At 42.2% G+C, this 22,585-nt stretch overlaps 1 protein-coding gene and 1 long non-coding RNA gene across 2 annotated transcripts in view; both read right to left on the bottom strand.

Moving 5' to 3' along the window:
• Positions 1–22,585, bottom strand: part of RMND5A (required for meiotic nuclear division 5 homolog A) — a 62,706-nt gene that overhangs the window by 9,177 nt on the left and 30,944 nt on the right. The window contains exons 3-6 of the mRNA XM_069583185.1: positions 19,130–19,264; positions 17,236–17,336; positions 2,613–2,779; positions 1,647–1,812 (exon numbers count right to left, since the gene is read on the bottom strand). Of these exons, the coding sequence (XP_069439286.1) occupies positions 1,647–1,812; positions 2,613–2,779; positions 17,236–17,336; positions 19,130–19,264 (569 nt within the window). The remainder of the gene's footprint in view (positions 1–1,646; positions 1,813–2,612; positions 2,780–17,235; positions 17,337–19,129; positions 19,265–22,585) is intronic.
• LOC138436885 (uncharacterized) lies at positions 9,409–13,712 on the bottom strand. The gene is made up of 2 exons (XR_011255655.1): positions 12,723–13,712; positions 9,409–10,882 (listed from the first exon to the last, which is right to left on the bottom strand). It is a non-coding gene; the product is annotated as an uncharacterized lncRNA (long non-coding RNA).

Here is a 22,585-nt window from a genome sequence, read left to right as displayed (position 1 = left end):
TGTTCTCTGTTTTTACCTATCTTTCTAACCTCCGGTTTAACAGAAGACAAGTGGATTCTTACACCCTCTCTGCACTGTCTGTTGCAATGTATTCTTTCTGTTGAAGTGGAAAAAAAATCCAGTCTCACACAGATATGTAGCACTTTAACTGCCTTTTCATATAATTGTGGATATTCTTTAATGCCTCACTAAAATGCCACAAAGTAGCAGTCTGTTAAAAAGGTTAGCTGCAAAGTGGAATCTGAATCCTTGCTGTTATGAGAGTATTTTTTTTACTCTGCTCTACTAAAACCCAATGGTCTTGAACTCTGAATGAATCCTTGACTCATGCACGATTTTGTAAGATCATACTACTCTTCTAAGAGCTAGTATGTTTTATTATATATGGAAAAATTAAAATTATCCTCACCACCAATTTCATCAGAAACGTCTTTAAGCACTGGGAAGCTGTCAACCTCACAGTGGTGGGTTCAAGTTTCCCCAAATTTCTATTTTAGCTTAAAAATTCCATCACTGTGGCAAAAGACACCATCAGTCGCCTTCCCTGACATGAGAGGCCCACTTCATTCATCTGAACAGATGTCTGCCAAAAGCCTGAGTGTGAATAACTGTAGTGTTTCAGTGGATTTTTGAGTAAGAACTGTGTTCTAGGAAAAAGCAACTAGTTCTTTAGCTCATAACTCAAACATCATACAGATACTTTTTCTTGAGACATCATCATATTATCTCATGACCCAGCATGAGCTGAAGAGCTTTATTTGAACTTCCTATTCAGGCACACAAATAAAGTGAATGATTTTTAACGTTTTGTCAAGAACATTCTTAAGTAAAGCTAAAATATCTGCAAGTGTGAGTGGTGAGGAATACAGCAAGTCTTTGAGGCGTTTGGGACCACTGCCCTCATCTGTGCCAGGGTTGGAGGAGTTTATTTAACCCACCATGTAAACACAGTGGGAAAGGCTCCCGGAGACCCCCAAAGGATCACACTCTGCTAACTGCTCCTCTAAAACTGTTGCCAAGTGTGACCATCTCCTGAAATACCAACTATACTCTTCTTTAGAAAGACAAACGTTCTCTCAGCTTTAAACATCAGGAACTAGACCGCAAATTAAGCAGAACTGACTGATGTGATGAATGTTTCAAAAACAGACAGGACATGTATACACAATGGAGTATTACTCAGCTGTTGAAAAGCACAAACTTGTGCTATCTGCAGAGACACAGATGGACCTAGAGACTGTCACACAGAGTGAATTAAGTAAGTTAGAAAAACAAATATGGTATATATATTGTATAATATATATAAATAATGCATTATATGTAATTTATATATATTATATATAACATAATATATATTATACATAATTATATATAAATATACTATGTATATAATGTATATATATGGAATCTAGAAAAATGGTAGAGGTGAGCTTATCTGCAAAGTAGAAATAAGAGTCACAGGTGTAGAGACCAAACTTACGGATACCAAGGGGAGAATGGGGGATGGGATGGACTGGGAGATCGGGATCAACATATACATGCTACTACGTAAAAATAGTCAACAAATGGGAACCAACTATAGAGCACAGGGAACCCTAAAAAATCAACAACAACAACAAAAAAACTACACAGGACAGTGTCCATACCTGACACTGAGCGGGGACTCCACGGAGAGCCCCAGGAGGGCACAGGCATCTCGGGTGAAGATGTCACAGATGTCAGCCCACTGGTTTGCGTCAAGCAGGTGAACATACGGTGAGTTCTCAATCCCTTGTCTCAGGTACACGAGGCTCCCCATCAAGACCTGAATGTCTAAACAGAAGCAGCAGCGATTTGGAGGTATGAATGCTCACACTTGAAACAAAGAGTTTGCAAGTTATACACTGAAAAAGGCAAGAATTTCCCCAGTGGACATGGCATAAAATAACTGATTAACAATGTCTTTTTAAAATTCTGGTCCTTAAGCTCGCTGTCTTTTAAAGAAACAGCACAGAGGAAAACAAGAAAAGGAAAGCACTAAATACTGAACGTATAATTATTTTATTCTTACAGCACAGTGTGATCACCGTCATCCGGAGGAGTAACCACTGTGTCGTAAAATGGGGCCATTACTATCTTTGGCTGTGAAACCAGCCAGCCCCTACACCGATCCCGGGGGCTAAGTGCTGCCACGCTGGTGGGCCTTCAGACGTCTGGCTGTGTGACAACAGCGGCACAGCGGGTGGCGGGGGAGAGGGGGAGCAAGAACACACTTTATTTCCTCTTAGTTTAACAGAATCCTCCAAAATGTTAAGTTTCTTTCTGGCTTTTCAATTAAGAGTCTTTTTGTTTTCAAGCCTTGCCGCACGGCTTGTAGAATCTTAGTTTCCCAACTAGGATTGAACCTGGGGCCCTTGGCAGTGAGAGCACAGAGTCCTAACCACTGGACCTTCAGGGAATTCCCTCAATCAAGAGGCTTTAGAGCCAGTCAAGAGCTTTTTAATTAAGTAATCATCATCCACAATTGTTTCAGTTTCTTAGCAAATACATGTTACATCTAGTTAAGACAAACAAATTCCAGTGGCAGCTTTAGCCCTGTTTCAACTATTAAAGCCCTCAGACTCTAGACTCACCTTTTTGATGATTTAGGGCAAATGGCTGAAAATTTTTAGCATACTGCAATGCCTCTCGCTGATTTGTAGTTCCACCCATTAACAAGCTAATAAAATAGAGTCTGTGTAGCTTAAATTCCAAGGAGCTGTTTTGGGCTATGAGCATTTCTCGGTTTGATACTGCCCATCTAAAGAAAAAGCAAAAAAAGATTTAACAGTAATAAAAAGCACAGGCATGTATGTTAAAAGTGGTTTGAAACCTAACAACAAAAATGGGTTTAGTCTGCCATCTTGTGGAAGCTGGTGGTAACATCAACCCTTAGGACCAGAGGCTTTGTAAAGAAAATAAACAAACTATACCAAAAGATGCTCTGCAGCCAGTGAAATAAAGAAAAACATTAAATTAGATGACAATTACTATTTAATAAGGTCTTTACATCACGACAAGATTGATTTGACATATTTGGAACTGTACAAGGCCACACGTTGAAGCCGACGTCATGCATGAGATTCGCTACCGGCTGTCTAGATCCACTACTCGTCCTGTTCAACTATTATGTCTATAAATGTATCAGAAGATTCTGAAGGAGAATCATCTATGTTTAAATTTTCAATGAAGAAAGCGGGGATATGTGTACACAGAGTTGATTCACTTTGCTGAACAGCAGAAACTAACACAGCACTGCACTGCTGCCAAATTTTGTGCTACTTGCTTTCAGATTGAAAACAGTAAACACAGGGATTCACCCTCAAGATGCTTTTGATCTAATCAGGCAGACAAAGCTATAAAAATACCATGTAGTGTGTCACAGTGCCAGGAAGGTCTGTACCAGCAGTGCTAACGAGAGAAAGAACAATATGCAGGTCTGAATGATCCAAAGTTCAGTGACATCAGCCTCTGTAGTACAAAAGTTGGAATAACTATCTTGAGCCGGGACTACCAGTTAAAGGGGAGCACTAAAGCAGAAAGGTCTATCAGCCAGCTGTTAAAATCAAATTTGCAAGCAAGTGGTAAGAAACACTGCTTTATTCCTCTAAACATATTAATATGTAGAAGATGCCAGTATCACATTCTTCTCTAATCTGATCTTCAGTTAGACATTCCCCATTTAAATATTCCCCATTTAACCCAATTCACTAAGGACCCTCAGAATCTAAACTGAGCTACTCTACTATTGAGTTGGCCAATATGTTTGTTCTGGTGTTTCCATTAAGATGCTATGGAAGTCTCAAATGACCTTATGGGTCAACCTAATACGAGAGTAAAATGTTTCAAGTTACTTGTAATGAATCAGTTGACTGGCATTAGACTTCACAGACGGCACTTTCACTGGATCCTGTATGTGTGCCTGTTGCTCAGTCACGTCCGACTCTCTGCGACCTACTGGACTGTAGCCCTCCAGACTCCTCTGTCCATGGGATTTCCCAGGTAAGAATACTGGAGGGAGTAGCCATCCCATTCTCCAGAGCATCTTCCCCACCCAGGGATGGAACCCAGGTCTCCTGCACCACAGGCAGATTCTTTACGTCTGAGCCACCAGGGAAGCCCTCACTGGATCCCATCCTTCCCCAAAGGGCTGCAAACCCACATATCAATATTCTAACCAATCTGCTGATGCAGCCGCTTCTCAGAGTCTAATCGTGAGGTGCCTCTGACCTCAAAATCAAAGTGATTTTTAAAAATCACTTGGATCTTGGAAATATTTACTTAAATTTAAGTAAGCCTTGGATCCTTAACTGGCACTAAGGTTAATGCAGTCCAACTGTAACACCAAGGAGATTCTTAACCACTAGACCACCAGCGAAGTCCCCAGAATGGCGAGGTTTTCTGGGTTTTTGTTTGTTTGTTTTTACAGTCTTCAACCCAAAGTAGAAGTAAATGCTCCATCATTTAAACCACAAGCAGCTTTCTGTTCCTAGTGCAATTTACATTAAAAGGTGTTGAAGCAACTTCAACTTGGTTTTTACATTCATAGGACTTTTTTTTTTAATATTTATTTATTTGGCTGTATCAGATCTTAGTTGTGGCATGCAGGATCTTTAGTTGCTGGATGTGGGATCAAGTGCCCTGACCAGGGATTGAACCCAGGCTCCTGGCACTGGAAGCATGGAATCTTAGCCACTGCACCACCAGGGAAGTCCCCATAGGACTTTTCAATATGCCTCATACCACAGCTCCATGTAAGTCTAGCAGCTCTCATCCCAGCTTCCCCTTGCTGTCATCATTTCAAACCATCCTCAATGCATTCAATTTCACGTCTAGTGACTCACCCTTATTGTCCAAGCCTGTCTCTCAGTGATCCCTTTCTGTAATATGTCGCATGGGCTTATTACCAGGAGGCAGCAGGGCCCCACACTTGCTGTCTGAGGGTGAATTGAGTAACGGATACGCTGTGGCCCAGCACCACGAGACTGAGGAGCGGTGGCCGGGCTGCACAGCTCTCATCTGTTTTGTGACCACGGCTGAAAAGCTGGCAGGGAAGTCTGTACTTTATGTACCTACTCGCAATATACCTCGGTGACTGAAATCTGAACTGTGTTGCTGGGGAATTGGTGTTCTCTCACTAAACTGTGGTGAAATTTGGGCATACTGGGAATTGTGCAGTGAGAACTGCCCATAGGTTCGGTAGAGAAAAGAAACAGGAGAGAAAAAAGATAAGGATTTCAGAGGCAAGAGGTTACTTTATAAAGACAAAGATGGCCCGGAGTGGTACAATGAAGAAAGAAGTTTGAGGAACTGGGTCTATCATCACTGAGGTCTCTGCCCCATCCATTCTTCTTTCTGAGAGGATGGGAGACTGAAAAACCCAGAGGGGAAGTTACGCAACGTAGGGAAGGAGGAGAACCCAGTGGCGGGCCAATAGGGTGAGCTGGAGGCATGTGTGATGTGGCGTGAAGAATTAAAGGAGGAAATTAAGAGGGCTGCTGAGAACAGAATGGAGGCAGAGAGAAGTGCACGCCAAGAAGAACATGCAAACATGTTCAGACACCCTGACTCGCAACCCGCATCCCATCAACAGCGATGCGTATAGGTGAAACACAGCTGGTGTGGAGAGAATGCTTGTTCCTTCCATGAAATGAGAAGCCATGGTCCCTTCTCCCAGTGTACGGGGCAGTTGTATTTTAACAAAAGTACAATGGAAAAACTGAGTAGCTGAGAACAGAACTGAAAAATTCAAGGCCCAGGCTCAATTACCACATTTTCTGTAAGTTTCCTAATAATCTCTTCATCCACTGAACTCTAGATGTTTTTTATTCGAACCTCTCACAGTCCACTTGGGAGGATGGTCTCTTAAGGTGGGGGTTCTGCCTTGCTCAGCTCGGTACCCCACCTACTTTGAAGGGGCACAAGGTAGAGCAGGTCAGTAGAGCCAAATGTCGTTAGTCGCTAAGTCATGTCCGGCTCTTTGCGACCCATGGACTACAGCCCGCCAGGCTCCTCTGTCCATGGGATTTCCCAGGCAAGACTACTGGAGTGGGTTGCCATTTCCTTCTCCAAACATTCATGGATTTTAATGCTGGCTCTGTGGTGTGAATCGTGGCAACCTTTTACTTAATGCGCTCACATCCGTTTCCTTACTATAAAATGGGGGCAGCTCATAGTGTTATGAGCATCAAACGAGGGGGCCAGTTAAAGCAGTGAGCCCAGAGACTGGCACAAATCGACAATAATCAGCTACTTAATATGTGTTGACTGAATAGATAAGCATAATATTCTCTAAAATCATTAATAAGAAAGTGACAATCTAAAAGTTACTTGGACACTTCCATACAATACTCAGTGTTACTTTGATTTTTCTAAAAACAACTCTCTGGGAATCAGCATGTACCAGCTACTGCTGCTCCTGCTAAGTCGCTTCAGTTGTGTCCAACTCTGTGCGACCCCAGAGACGGCAGCCCACCAGGCTCCCCCAGCCTTGGGATTCTCCAGGCAAGAACACTGGAGTGGGTTGCCATTTCCTTCTCCAATGCATGAACATGAAAAGTAAAAGTAAAGTCGCTTAGTCGTGTCCGACTCCTAGCGACCCCATGGACTGCAGCCTACCAGGCTCCTCCATCCATGGGATTTGCCAGGCAAGAGTACTGGAGTGGGCTGCCATTGCCTTCTCCGTGTACCAGCTAACTCCCTTCAAAAATTTTTGAAGTTTTCTTCGCTAGAAGCTCACACTGAACATGTGGGTGTTTGATTCACTGAGCAGGAGTAAGGGGTAGATTAACCTTAATTAACCTGAAAATCATCAAATCCAAAAACAATGAAGCACGTGAAACTACAAAAGCACAAAACTACATCGGCACCAAAAACTGCCTGTCTACACAGCACCGAAGACACACGACGGAAGACAAAAACAACACAGTTAGTGAAGGAGCGGGGCGCTGTATTCTGGTTCATGGCACTTCTGGCAGAAGATTTCTGATCTTTCCTTTTTTAAAACACTAACACCCACTCCACTATAGCCGGCTTCCGTGGTGGCTCAGATGGTAAAGAATCCGCCTGAAACGCAGGAGTCTGGGGTTTGATCCCTGGGTCAGGAAGACCCCTGGGAAAAGGGAATGGCTACCCACTCCGGTATTCTTTCCAGGAGAATTCTATGGACAGAGGAGCCAGCAGGCTACAGCTCATGGAGTCACAAAGAGTCGGACACGACTGAGCAACTAACATTAACACACAAGCACACACACGCACGCACACTATGAGCAGCAAGCTAAATGTAAACATTCAGGAAAATTATTAGCTTTACTGTAGTTTCTAAAAAAAAAAAAGTCTGCTCCCAAGTCTCCCAGTGTTCACCACAAGAGCACCGGCAGCTGTGGAACCGTTCCGGGTTCAGCGAAGCACTGCAAACCAAACACAATGACACCCGGTAAGGTCGCCCATGTCACAGTTCCGGTTCACTGTGGCGCTACAAAGGAGACCTTCACTTAGGCGATGGAGTCAGAGGCAACCCACATCCACACAATTATCACACAGAAATGGGAAGTATTCATTATCTTCACTGTCAGGCCTCAAAAGGGACTTGGCCCATTGCTCGTTCCATGTTTAGCATTTCCTTATTAATCCAAAATAATTAAAACGAGATTCCACCTTCAAGCTAGCTGTTCTTTCCCAGGACTAACTGACAGCACTGGTCTGCTTACCTCTCTCCTCCCACCATCCTGCCAGCCTGGGCTGGTTTCTATTTCTGACTGGTGGTGCTGTTCAGCTGCTAAGTCGTGTCTGACTCTTGGACTCCGTGGACTGCAGCACGCCAGGCTTCCTTGTCCTTCACTATCTCCCTGAGTTTGCTCAAACTCATGTCCACTGAGCCAATGATGCCACCCAACTACTTCATCCTCCTGCCCTCAATCTTTCCCAGCATCAGAGTCTTTTCCAATGAAAAATGCCTCTTGCCAGTTTCTACGGCACATTCCACTACGATCTTTCACAGCATTTTTTTTTCCTTTTGAGCTTTTCATTTTGTACTGGGGTAAAGCCTTTGACTGTGTGGATCACAATAAACTGTGGAAGATTCTGAAAGAGATGGGAATACCAGACCACCTGACCTGCCTCTTGAGAAATCTGTATGCAGGTCAGGAAGCAACAGTTAGAACTGGACATGGAACAACAGACTGCTTCCAAATAGGAAAAGGAGTACGTCAAGGCTGTATATTGTCACCCTGCTTATTTAACTTATATGCAGAGTACATCATGAGAAACGCTGGGTTGGAAGAAACACAAGCTGGAATTAAGATTGCCAGGAGAAATATCAGTAATCTCAGATATGCAGATGATCCCACCCTTATGGTAGAAAGTGAAGAGGAGCTAAAAAGCCTCTTGATGAAAGTGAAAGAGGGGAGTGAAAAAGTTGGCTTAAAGCTCAACATTCAGAAAACGAAGATCATGGCATCTGGTCCCATCACTTCATGGGAAATAGATGGGGAAACAGTGGAAACAGTGTCAGACTTTATTTTTTTGGGCTCCAGGATCACTGCAGATGGTGACTGCAGCCATGAAATTAAAAGACGCTTACTCCTTGGAAGGAAAGTTATGACCAATCTAGATAGTATATTCAAAAGCAGAGACATTACTTTGCCAACTAAGGTCCATCTAGTCAAGGCTATGGTTTTTCCTATGGTCATGTACGGATGTGAGAGTTGGACTGTGAAGAAGGCTGAGAGTCAAAGAACTGATGCTTTTGCACTGTGGTGCTGGAGAAGACTCTTGAGAGTCTCTTGGACTGCAAGGAGATCCAACCAGTCCCTTCTGAAGGAGGTCAACCCTGGGATTTCTTTGGAAGGAATGATGCTAAAGCTGAAGCTCCAGTACTCTGGCCACCTCATGCGAAGAGTTGACTCATTGGAAAAGACTCCGATGCTGGGAGAGATTGGGGGCAGGAGGAGAAGGGGACGACCGAGGATGAGATGGCTGGATGGCATCACGGACTCAATGGACTTGAGTCTGAGTGAACTCCGGAAGATGGTGATGGACAGGGAGGCCTGGCGTGCTGCGATTCATGGGGTCACAAAGAATCAGACACGACTGAGCGACTGAACTGAGAGCTGATTAACAATGCTGTGATAGTTTCAGGTGAACAGTGAAGGGTCTCAGCCATACATACACATGTATCCATTCTCCCCCAAATCTCCTCCCATCCAGACTGCCACATAACATTGAGCAGAGCTCCATGTGCCGTACAATAGGTCCTTGTTGGTTATCCATTTTAAATATAGCAGTGCGTACACGTCCATCCCCAACTCCCTAACTATCCCTCCCCTCCGGCAACCATAAGTTCATTCTCTAAGTCTCACAGCATTTTTTAAAAGGCTCACAAATATCTTCTTTTTCTATCTATCTTGGGGCTATCTTCCTGGGGGTAAAAGCAGAAAGTCAGGGAAATGAGTGGCAGGCGTTTACTCCACAGGGGTAGACTTGGGTGAATGTTATTGGTGACCAAATCAAGGGGTTAAAAAATTCAGAGATTGGCAAAAACCAAAGTTCAGCCCCAAACAGTGAGGAACCCTATCATTTTGCTTTAGGATAGCTAAACATTTCATTTCTGAGGTTACTGGCAAATGGTAGCTCCTCAGGTATAAGCTGAATCCATCGCTGGAACTACTAACATTTCACTCATCTCAGAGCTGGTGTGAATCTCTGTCCTTCTTACATGCTATTTAAGAAACCACACAAAGGGCAATGATTCACATGTGAACCTCTTTAAACCACCACGTTCACACTTAACTTTTACAAGAGGTCTCAGTCACGCAGTGTGTGGCGGGCATGCCTAACAGACGTCATGTGTGGCCGGCATGTTGGACAGTACAGTTCTACAGACTGGTGATTTTTTAATAAAGTACTTAAATATGACATTGCCTTATTTAATGCTAATTTCCACCACAAAACCAAGTGTTTGATAAGCCTAAATTAATAACACATCAGCATTTTATAAGAACAAATTCCAGAGTCTCCCTTAGCTCCCCTCCTGGCCTAGTTCAGCTCCTTGTTCTTTTTAAACACTTCCTCTCTGGGATAATTTATTTCAATTTTCCCTTTTTTTAAAAAGAAGATTCTCAGTCTCTCTGTAGTCATGGTTTGCCCATTTGTTTCCAATAATCCTCAAGTCCTTGGTGACGATGGATCCAGATAAGAGATGGCTGTGTCTCCTCTTCCTCCTGAGAAGCACTGACTGTCCTTGCAACTTCATGCAAACTTTGGCCAGACAACAGAAAATGATGTCCTCACACCAGATATTTTTTCCCCCTTTTGGCCTTTACATTCCATTGACCTTTCTTCTCTCTGTCTTCTTTCCACTGGGTACCTCTTTCCACTTTCAATTAGCTTCTTTTTAACAGAGTTGCTCTTTTTCCACTGGATTCAATGCATGGACACAGTGAGTTAAAACTGTATCCCATTCCTCAACTTACCTCTTTGGCCCATTCAGAATTTTAAAAAGCCAGCGCTCAGACGATAAAGAATCCACCTGCAATGTAGGAGGCCCGGGTTCTGTCTCTGGGTTGAGAAGATCCCCTGGAGAAGGGAATGGCTACCTACTCTAGTATTCCTGCCTGAGAACACCCATGGACAGAGGAGTCTGGCAGGCTGCAGTCCATGAGGGTGGAAAGAGTCGGATGTGACTGAGCAACTAAGCATGCGCACATTACTGAACAAAACCAAAAACAAAGAAAACAAAACCAAAAACGCTCAAACGGAGGGGAGAAAGACCCAACTTGTTCAAACCTTGATCCCTTTTCTCCAGTGGTACAGGCAACACCTATCAGAGCCTTTATCTGCGGTTCTATGTGGCTATTAAAAGTACCTAAAGAAACTAAAGACCTATATATAGAAAACTATAAAACACTGATGAAAGAAATCAAAGAGGACACTAATAGATGGAGAAATATACCATGTTCATGGATTGGAAGAATCAATATAGTGAAAATGAGTATACTACCCAAAGCAATTTACAAATTCAATGCAATCCCTATCAAGCTACCAGCCACATTTTTCACAGAACTAGAACAAATAATTTCAAGCTTTGTATGGAAATACAAAAAACCTCGAATAGCCAAAGCAATCTTGAGAAAGAAGAATGGAGCTGGAGGAATCAACTTGCCTGACTTCAGGCTCTACTACAAAGCCACAGTCATCAAGACAGTATGGTACTGGCACAAAGACAGACATATAGATCAATGGAACAAAATAGAAAGCCCAGAGATAAATCCACACACATATGGACACCTTATCTTTGACAAAGGAGGCAAGAATATACAATGGAGTAAAGACAATCTCTTTAACAAGTGGTGCTGGGAAAACTGGTCAACCACTTGTAAAAGAATGAAACTAGATCACTTTCTAACACCGCACACAAAAATAAACTCAAAATGGATTAAAGATCTAAATGTAAGATCAGAAACTATAAAACTCCTAGAGGAGAACATAGGCAAAACACTCTCAGACATAAATCACAGCAGGATCCTCTATGATCCACCTCCCAGAATTCTGGAAATAAAAGCAAAAATAAACAAATGGGATCTAATTAAAATTAAAAGCTTCTGCACAACAAAGGAAAATATAAGCAAGGTGAAAAGACAGCCTTCTGAATGGGAGAAAATAATAGCAAATGAAGCAACTGACAAACAACTAATCTCAAAAATATACAAGCAACTTCTGCAGCTCAACTCCAGAAAAATAAACGACCCAATCAAAAAATGGGCCAAAGAACTAAATAGACATTTCTCCAAAGAAGACATACGGATGGCTAACAAACACATGAAAAGATGCTCAACATCACTCATTATTAGAGAAATGCAAATCAAAACCGCAATGAGGTACCACTTCACACCAGTCAGAATGGCTGCGATCCAGAAATCTGCAAGCAATAAATGCTGGAGAGGGTGTGGAGAAAAGGGAACCCTCCTACACTGTTGGTGGGAATGCAAACTAGTACAGCCACTATGGAGAACAGTGTGGAGATTCCTTAAAAAATTGCAAATAGAACTACCTTATGACCCAGCAATCCCACTTCTGGGCATACACACCGAGGAAACCAGAATTGAAAGAGACACATGTACCCCAATGTTCATCGCAGCACTGTTTATAATAGCCAGGACATGGAAACAACCTAGATGTCCATCAGCAGATGAATGGATAAGAAAGCTGTGGTACATATACACAATGGAGTATTACTCAGCCGTTAAAAAGAATTCATTTGAATCAGTTCTGATGAGATGGATGAAACTGGAGCCGATTATACAGAGTGAAGTAAGCCAGAAAGAAAAACACCAATACAGTATACTAACACATATATATGGAATTTAGGAAGATGGCAATGATGACCCTGTATGCAAGACAGGGAAAGAGACACAGATGTGTATAATGGACTTTTGGACTCAGAGGGAGAGGGAGAGGGTGGGATGATTTGGGAGAATGACATTCTAACATGTATACTATCATGTGAATTGAATCGCCAGTCTATGTCTGACGCAGGATGCAGCATGCTTGGGGCTGGTGCATGGGAATGACCCAGAAAGATGTTCTGGGGAGGGAGGTGGGAGGGGGGTTCATGTTTGGGAATGCATGTAAGAAGTAAAGATTTTAAAATTTAAAAAATAAAAAACTAAAAATTAAAAAATAAATAAATAAATAAATAAAAGTACCTGAGTCAGGAAGACTGCCACCTGCAGGAAGACAAAAGTAATAACAGAACTGACACCAGAAACAGCTTAATCACTGCCACTCTCTTTTCTAGTGTCAAGGCTCCATGACCAGACATCCTTGCTGGCTTTTCTAAAACTTTTCTAAAACCTCCATATTCTAAAACTTTTCTCTGCTTATAAACAGTGTTTTAGTCACTGACACCACAATTTCCCTAATTCCAGAAAGTAATTTCTTCACTTCAAAAGCACCGTTCACACATACCGCAACGGCAAGCTCACCTCACACCCCTCTGTGGTTTCCACCTAATTGCTAGGCTTAGAGGTGGAGTCCTCTCATATTTCAAAGCTTGCCTGTACTGTTCATGGTCTGTTCAATCTAAAACTTTGCAGTGGTCTAGACTAATGAAATACTCTTTCTTCTGTGAAAAAAATTCTAGAACATCTCTATTATAATCATTCAGTTACTTTCTGTTTCCTTATGGCATTCCCTGAAGCTTTGCAAACAGAACTTCAAAGTCCTCTAAGCAAGTGCTATGAGGCCCCTGGGCCTGCTTTGGGTGTTCGAGGAAAAAGAAAATGAGTTTCCAAGTATGCAAGGTTGAAAGTCATATTCTAGACCACGGCAAATCTACCAAGGCAGTATTACTTTCTGAAACTTCTTTAGGAAGGCAACCATCTGGCTTCCCCTCAAGATAGCACTTTCAAAATGTTAACAACTGGTACATGTCTACAAGGACAGTTTCTATTTTTCTAATTTTCTCCATCTCGTCATATTAAGTTACTGTTATTCTCCCATCCACTCTAGTTATTTTTGACTTTGCTTCTATCTGCCACATGAAGGAGGAGGGCATGTGTGTTCAAAGTTCTTCTTCAAATTATTCCATCATTTACTGAATGCCTACAATGAAATAAGCACTCTGCGAGGTGCCAAGAGGAACTCAAAAAATAGGGTGATCTGAGTGAGGAGAAAAATCTGCACAGAAACTCAGAAATACAGGGGCAGGAACAAAAGAGTACGCAGGATCCTGACTGTATGTATAACTGGCTGTTCTTCTGTCGCTTCTCTCTGCCGTATCACCCTTCTGTACCACCTTCTTTCCATTGTCTTTTCCTGGTTGCAATTAACAGCTAACAATGCTCCCCAGACTTCCTCCTCATCTAGTCCTCCCATCTAGTCAACTCCAGCCATGTTAATCTTTCTGGCTGGCCTCTGCCTCAACTGCCGAGGCTGCCTGAAGGAGCTGGTGCAGTCTCTCACCTTCTTCTTCCTCTCCTGGGTGCTTCCATGATGCTTCCAGGTACAAAGAGAAGATGCCACACGTGAGATATGAAAGATTCTCTCCAGTGTTTCTGAACCAGAATCCTGGAAACTCATGTCCCACATTTTTAAATTTTTGATTCAAGTTGAGTACGTGTGTGCTTGCCCACGTGGGTGCTACGGGCTTAGAGGCTCAGTTATGTCTGACTCTTTGCAGTCCTATGGACTGTAACCCACCAGGCTCCTCTGTCCATGAGGTTTTCCAGGCAAGAATACTGGAGTGGGTTGCCATATCCTCCTTCAGGGGATCTTCTTGGCCCATGGATCGAACCTGCATCTCATGCGTCTCCTGCATTGGCAGGCTGATCCTTTACCACTGAGCCACCTGGGAAGTCCAAACCCTGCCCATAAAAGATGCTGAGTAAATGTCTGCTTTGCATCCACCAATAACTGGCAAGAATTGGAAAATTTTGAGTTTCTGTAATGGATATTTGTGTTAAATGAACACTTTCCAAATTTATGGTCTCTCACATTTGGAGGTGGATTCTTTACCATCTGAGCCACTAAGGAAACCCCTATAGTTCCACAGATCTCCAATTTTGTGAGTTTTATGTAGTAGGTGTTATTGCGGGTGAAAGGAGAGAAGGATTCCTTGGTTAAATATGCACGGGAAACACAGATTTCACAGAGTTAAATGTGTTTCTTTATCGTAGGACTGCAGATGGCCCATCTAGTATGCTAAAGTGAATCTTTTAGAGGAGAGTACTAGAGACTATCACATGAAGCTTTCCTCAGTTAACCTTCTGACTCCACATCCTTTTTTTCCCATGGAGCATCTTCCAGGCTCAATTCCTCCTCTGTAAACTGAGTACTTACTTCATAGGGTTATTATGAGGACTGATAAGTTAATACATACAAACCACTTAGAACAACGTGAGGCATATATTAATAATAAGCACTCCAAGAGAGGTAACCATAATTATCACTATATCCCACGTGCAGATATTTAACGTGGCACTATTCCCAGAAAAATGTAACAGGAACATTTTTATTGTACAGTTGGCCCTCAGCACCCACTGCTGCAGAACCTCAAATACAAAGGGCCAAAAGTAACAAGCCATTTTACATAAAGGACTTGAGCATCTGTGAGTTTCGGTATCCACAGAGGCTTCTGGAACCAATGTCCCATGGATACTAAGAGACGACTGCAGAGAAATTTCCACTGTTACTGCCAAGCAGATGGAATGAGTCCTTCCTTTGCCTGAGAGGCACTGCTTAAGGCTACAAATAACGAAAGACATTTACAGAAATAACTGATATATATAATATAGTTATCAGTAAGAAACTTGAGATCTTACAGAAAAAGTACACAGTTAAAAGAGTCTTATGAATTTTCTTCCGTCTAAAAGGTAAAAACCTTGGGTAGTTTGAGGGCTAAGGCAGTCCAAATACTTAGTATAGTCTCTGATACATAGTAATAAGCACTCAACAAAAGTCTGATGAAAAATCTGAGAAATTAATGGATGAATGAATATTACCTCAATTAACAACTTATATATCATTTCTAAATCACTATAAAACAACTGAGAAACCCATCATATTTTTATATTTAGGCTCCCTCACTCTCCTTTAGACTTTAACCATTTAGGTGGAATATGAAAGTACAGACAAGAGTGACTGCCATATTTAAGAGGGTGTTTGAGGCATTTGATTAAATTTCATCCTATAAGGGTGTGTCACAATAACACCTGCTAAAAAATCAATTATAAAAATAAACTGAAAAGTAATATGCATAGTACACAGTGGTGCTGTGTGACATTTATATCTTTAAAGAATTAAAATAAATGAGCTACCTGATATTTATAATTTATACAGAAATTTGTAACTTATAAATTTACATAGGACTCTATCTCTGTCGGGGCTTCCCTGATAGCTCAGGGAAAGCTGATAAAGAATCCACCTGCAATGCAGGAGACCTCAGTTCAATTCCTAGGTCGGGAAGATCTGCTGGAGAAGGGATCCGCTACCCACTCCAGTATTCTTGGGCTTTCCTTGCGGCTCAGCTGGTAAAGAATCTGCCTGCAATGCAGGAGACCTGGGTTCCATCCCTGGGAGTTGGGAAGATCCCCTGGAGAAGGGAAAGGCTACCCACTCCAGTATTCTGGCCTGGAGAATTTCATGAACTGTATAGTCCATGGGGTCGCAAAGAGTCAGACACAACTGAGCGACTTTTACTATCTCTGCCTGTTCATCTAGGCTGGTTTTAGAACTTTCTGAATTTCCTAAGAACTGAGAAATGATGAGAAACAGAAAAAACTAAGCTATAAAGATTTAAATGGGTTAGTAGAAGGAAAAAAGGTGTATTTTATAAAACTCATCAAGGATCTGCCCAACTACATCTCCCCCCGATAACAATGCGCTCACATATTTCCAGTTTTAAAATACTACAATTCTAAGGCTGTGCCCTCACAACAATATCACTGCTTTTACCCAGATTTTTTTCTTTTACTTTGTAACTTTCCTTTCTTCCTTTTTAAAACAAATAACATGATTATCATCACATTAAAAAATTCTAGGACAGGGGTCAGCAAACCATGGCCACAGGCCAAATAGGACTTGCTGTCTATTTCATATACCACATGGCCAAGGTGGGTTTTGTTGTTGTTGTTGTTTTAATGTTTTTAAAAGGTTATAAAATGAAATAAAGAAAAACATGCAACAGAGACCACACATGGCTTGCAAAGCCTAAAATATTTCTCTGGCTCTTTATGAAAAACTTCCTTTGACCCTGTTCTAGGATAATACTTAAGAGAGCTAACCTAGTAATTTCATAGAATTCACATCAATGACAAGTTCACAGTGAACTATTTTATGATGGTAATTAGAGTAAAACTCCGCAACATTTGTTCTCTTCATGTACACCAAACCCCACACGTTACGCAAGTTCAAATATCAAATTCAAATGCCCTGAACAACAGTACTTCAGTTATAAAGCTAGTCTGGCTACAAGAAACCCTCTTCTCTCATGGGAATTCAGACCAACTGATAAGTGAAATGAGTGTTAACCATTTTCTCAAATTGCATATCCCCCAAATTCACTTGACTAAAAGAAATAAAATTCTCCCTTGATTACTCTGAATTCTACCCCACATGAGATTAAGAGAAAGATCTCAAAACCTTCACTGTGTTTGCTAATTCCGTTTTCTTACAGAGTTCTTGCAAAGTATTAAAAGGAAAACAAGCTCAGTAACTCACTCCAGAGCAGGTCTCAGAACTCGGACTTTTAACGCTTCTAGTATTCGATTTAACTCCACAAATGGTTCTTTCTGGCTTGGGTCTACAGAAAGACCAGATTCCTGAAAAATATCAAAAGAACTTTTGTTAGCAAAAGTCAGAGTAAAGAGATATGGTAAAAGCATATTCTACATTATAAAATGTGAGGTAAATCATTAAAGATAGTTTCTTTTTAACATATAATTCTCTGGCAGAAACTGAGGACTAAGCCCCAGTATCCCTCTTCCTCCTCCTATGATAGTAGTAAACCCCATATTTTAGCTGGGCTCGTAAGCATATGGAATAAAGCTGGGCTTTGCAAAATGTAAGTTCTGGCCAATGAAACACAAACATATGTCTTTGTCCCTTCCTGGAATACAAAGAGGTCAAGCTGGGGTTCTGGCTACCCTGGACCATGAGGACAGGGGTCACCTTAGAAACAGCAGAGCTAAAAGGAGCTGAGATCCCTTAAGAGTTTCATGGTGTATGGCTACCATCTATGTCACGGATGGCTTACTATCTCCTATTCTTGTGTAAGAGAAATAAACTTCATTTTTGTTTAAGCCATTGGCATTTTGGGTCTCTGATACTTGTAAACAAACAATCTTAAATTACACAATTTATTTTAGGAAATTTATACGGACACAGAATCCTGTAATGTATAGAGAAAGACTTTTGAGTTAATACTTATCTAAATTGTTTAAAATAGCAAAGTCTTAGATCAGAGGTCTGGTTTACAGACTAGCTTTGAATTATTTAAACCTTATGGTCCTTCATTCTTCTAAATGAAAAATACAACAGCACAAAGTGTAAGCCACAGACGAGAGTCTGAAGACACATGAACTGGAACTGAATCCAAGATCCTCCACAAAGAACCTGTATGGCCTTGGGCAGGTTATTTCTCTAGACCTCAGATTCCTCATCTGTAGAATGGGGGAAATAATTTCTTCTTCACAGGGTTGCAATAAGGGCTTGGCTGGCAGTAAATACTTAATACGTATTGCTGATATTATGACTATGCGGTATTGGTAAACTGTTCTAAGCTCATGTCTAATAGGAATAAAAGACAAAAGCTGCCCACTTAAATTTTAGCTTGAAATTCATTTGATAAAGTTCTTTAAGCTGGGCCAGATTAGAGCAAATATAATCCTCTTTGTCCTCTTCTCTGCTATACTAACCTTCCTATCAAAGTGGCTCTAGTGGTGAAAAACCCCCCGACCAATGCAGGAGACATAAGAGAAAAGGATTCAGTCCCCTGGGTCGGGAAGATCCTCTGGAGGAAGAAATGGTAACCCACTCCAGTATGCCTGGAGAATCCCCATGGACAGAGGAGCCTGGTGGGCTACAGTCCACAGGGTCGGAAAGAGTCAGACGTGACTAAAATGACTGAGCATACACAGTACTATCTGTAACAGGTAACAAGTAACTGCACACCACAAGGAACTCTATTTGGTGCTCTGTAATGACCTATATGGAAATGGAGCCTAGAAAACAGTGGAGATATACATATAGCTGATTTACTTTGCTGTACAGCAGAAGCTAACACAACACTGTAAATCAACTGTACAAAAAAAAAAAAACTGAAATTAAGTAAAATGTACTGGCTCCCTCCCAAAAAACAAAAGAGGAGATATTTGGAAAAGTAGCACCACTTCTGACCCTTGACTGATGACCTGGGACCAACATTCTGGGCAAGAATAAGGAAATAATTTGAATAGGAAGTTCTAGGACTATAATTTTGAACCAAGTTTAAAAAAAAAGAAAGAGACTTCCTAGTAAACTGAGGTCAGCACTGGTGATTAAAATGTAACAACCTACCTACAGCTAGAAGACTTAAAAACCACAAGGATCTCCCTTGTTTTCATTTCATCCTCACCTGGCAGAGCTCCTCAGCAACATCTAGCATTCCTTGTCTGAAGAAGTGCTCCACCATCACCTCATTGAGAAGCCTCTGGCTGTCTGCCTGCCAGCAGCCGTCTATCCCCACACTGCTGATGTCGGAATCAAAATTCTGAAAGGCAAGATAGCGAGTCATGAACTGACCAGGATGCATCACTTGATATATTTTCACCCCGCCTATCTTAACAGAAACCACCATCTTTGTTTAAACTCTGTGACACCTCCAATAAGTCCCCAATTCCAATTTGTCTGCAGCCTATGACAGGAAGCAGTCTTTTCCACTGTTCTTTTCTGAAACCCCCACTCTCATTCATTATTGCTGCAAGGGTAAATGTTTTCATTTTTGAGGGTATTTTGGAAAAATAAACTTTATAATGATTCTGTAAATAAACTGATTTCTAGGCATTATATGACAGCAATATTTTCACAGGTGTGCAGTGATAATTGTAAAAGCATGTTCAATGCAGAGTCGTCTAATAGGAAAAAAAAGAAGAGCCATTATATCCAACACAGGATTATTCAATAATCCTTGGCCCATCCCAACAACTGCAGTGCCAAGGTGGGTGTTGGGGAAAAAGAGACTGGACAGATGGCTCAGAGAGCAGGCTCTGGAGCCAATCCACCAGGGTCTGGATCCTCGTTCCATCTAACTAGCTGTGTAATCTTGGCCAAATCACTCAAGATATTTGAGCCTCAGCTTAAGTAGAGAAAATACTTTTATGGACTTAACTGTATCCTCTCACAATTCCGGTGTTCAAGTCCTAACTCCCAGCACCTTATAAAGTTAAAATAGACCATTTTGAGCCCTAATCCAATACGAATGACGTCTCAGGTGGCGCCAGTGGGTAAAGAACCTGCCTGCCAATGCAGGAGACTCAGAGACACAGGTTTGATCCCTGGGTTGGGAAGATCCCCCGGAGGAGAAAATGGCAAACTCGCTCCAGTATCTTTGCCTGGAGAATCCCATGAACAGGCAGGCTACAGTTCACAGGGCTGCAAAGAGTCGAATATGACTGAAGCGACTGAGCACGCATGCACGCAGGACAGAGACAGGTGCAGAAGGAAGACCACCTGTTCTAGACCGGATGTCTGTGTCCCTCCCAAATTCCTACATCAAAGCCCTAGAAACCAGTGTGACTGTCTGGAGACAGAGTCTGGGAGAAGGTAATAAAGGTTAAATGAAGTCATAAGGGTGGGGCCCTCATCCAGTAGGGCCAGTGTTCTTATGAGGCAAGGACCAAACACCAGGGCTCGCTTGTTCTCTCTCCACCACATGAGGACCCAGGGAGAAGGTGCTCATCTGCCAGCCAGGAAGAAGGCTGCCTGCCCTCAACAGGGAGTGAATTGCCCAGCACCTTGATCTTGGATTTCCCAGTCTCTACAACCAGAAGATAAACTTTTGTTGTTTAAATGGAATTTTGGAATTTTGTCCTGGCAGCCCAAGCAGATAAAGACACCACATGATGACATGAAGAAAAGATGGCTATCTACAAATCAGGGAAAAAGGCCCCAGAAGAAACCAACCCTGCCTGCCACACCTTGATCAGGAACTTACAGTTTCCAAAACAGTGGGGAAAAGAATGTCTGTGTAAGCCACCCAGTCTGTGGAACTTTGTCAGAGCAGCTCTTGGAAATTAATATGCTCCCTTATTAGTGCAATGAAATGGTAGTTACTACTCTGTTAGTATTACTATTCACAATTAAGAAGTAAAGGTTCATTGCTCTGTATCTACTAACATGGAAAAATGTTCTTATCCTTAAGTGAAAAAAAAAAAAGCAACTTCTACAAAAATTATGACACCGTTTCTATTTTTTAATGACACCATTTCTGTTTAAAAAAAAGTTTACAAATGCTCACAGAACAAATGTGAAAAGAATATATAAAGTACTAGCAGAGATTATCACTGGAGATAACCACTCTTACACAAAGAGCAAACATTCCTTTTATAGCAAGCTAAAGGATTTCGTCAAAATCTATTACAAAAAGAGAGAGTGTTGAAGGTTCTGGTTCTGGGTAAGATCAAGCAAGTACACCCCACCCTGTCTCTCTGAATGCAGTTCCAGATCAGGACCGAACGGAGTGGCTACTCGAGGCAACTCTGAACAGCAGTAAGTGGATTGGGGAGGAAGGCAAAGAACCGAAGGTGAGCTTACTACTTTCCTCCCTCCAACATCTATCTCTCAGTCTGGAGATAGTACAACCAAAACCCACAACAGGGCAGGCACCTCCAGGAGAAGCCCTCCAGGGCTGGCATGAGGAACAGGAGTGGGTTTTCCTATCATGTAGAAGGGGGTGGAAAGAAATCACATGCTTTTTTCCCTCCATTTTCTTGCACCCCTAGCACAAGGCAGTCTGCAGTTAAGCTTCTGATGTGAATAAGAAGCATTTGTAAGCTTTTGTTTTTTTCCCAACAGAAATGGTGTCATTAAAAAAAGAAATGGTGTCGTAATTTTCACAGCAGTACCAAGATTATGTTTGACTGAATAAGCAGGAAACGACTCGGCAGATCTTCAGAACTCTGCACGTGTTAAGTCAATCATGTCCAACTCTTTGCAATCCCATGGACAGTAGCCCACCAGGCTTTTCTGTCCATGGGGATTCTCCAGGCAAGGATACTGGAGCTGCCATGCCCTCCTCCAGTGGGTCTTCCCGATGCAGGGATCGAACACACTTCTCTCACGTCTTCTGCACTTGCAGGTGGATTCTTTACCACTAGCACCACCTGGGAAATCCACCACAGCAGGCAAGTTAAAACTCTGAGGGAAGGGATCTTTTCTCTCCAATCAGAGGAGCGATGGTCCCAAGAAGGAGGGGCCAAAACTCCTCTCGCATCTTTTCTCTCTGTCCCTCTACCTTGTAGCCCCAGATACAGGCAGAATTATGATAAAATACAGGGGATGAGGATACATCACCTGACGCAAAGAACTGACTCATTGGAAAAGACCCTGATGCTTTCGGGAAAGATTGAAGGCAGGAGAAGGGGACGACAGAGGATGAGATGGTTGGATGGCATCACCAACTCAATGGACGTGAGTTTGAGTTAAGATCCGGGAGCTGGTGATGGACAGGGAAGCCTGGCGTGCTGCAGTCCATGAGGTCACAAAGAGTCGAACACGACTGAGTGGATCAGTTCTCTGGCTGGATGACTAAACAGGAAGCTCCAGAGAACTCTAAAGTAGCAGGGAGATCAGAGAGAGGGGAAGAAACTCAGATTGGTTATGAACCCCGGGCTTGCCCTCAAGTGGCACAGGCATGGGTCTGACCCTCGGCAGCACAGCACAGACTTTGAAAGAGGAACTAGGGGTCAGACCTAGCTTCCAGGTCCTAGAATGGCCACTGGTTTGCACACTAACAAGACATATCTGAACAACTCTGTAATGGCTTTGGAAATAAGCTGACATTGAAACTACAACTCAGAGAAGACTGGTCAGA

This window comes from Ovis canadensis, chromosome 3, assembly GCF_042477335.2.
Source record: "Ovis canadensis isolate MfBH-ARS-UI-01 breed Bighorn chromosome 3, ARS-UI_OviCan_v2, whole genome shotgun sequence".
NCBI classification, from domain to species: Eukaryota; Metazoa; Chordata; class Mammalia; order Artiodactyla; family Bovidae; genus Ovis; species Ovis canadensis.
This window is presented reverse-complemented; position numbering and strand designations above follow the sequence as displayed.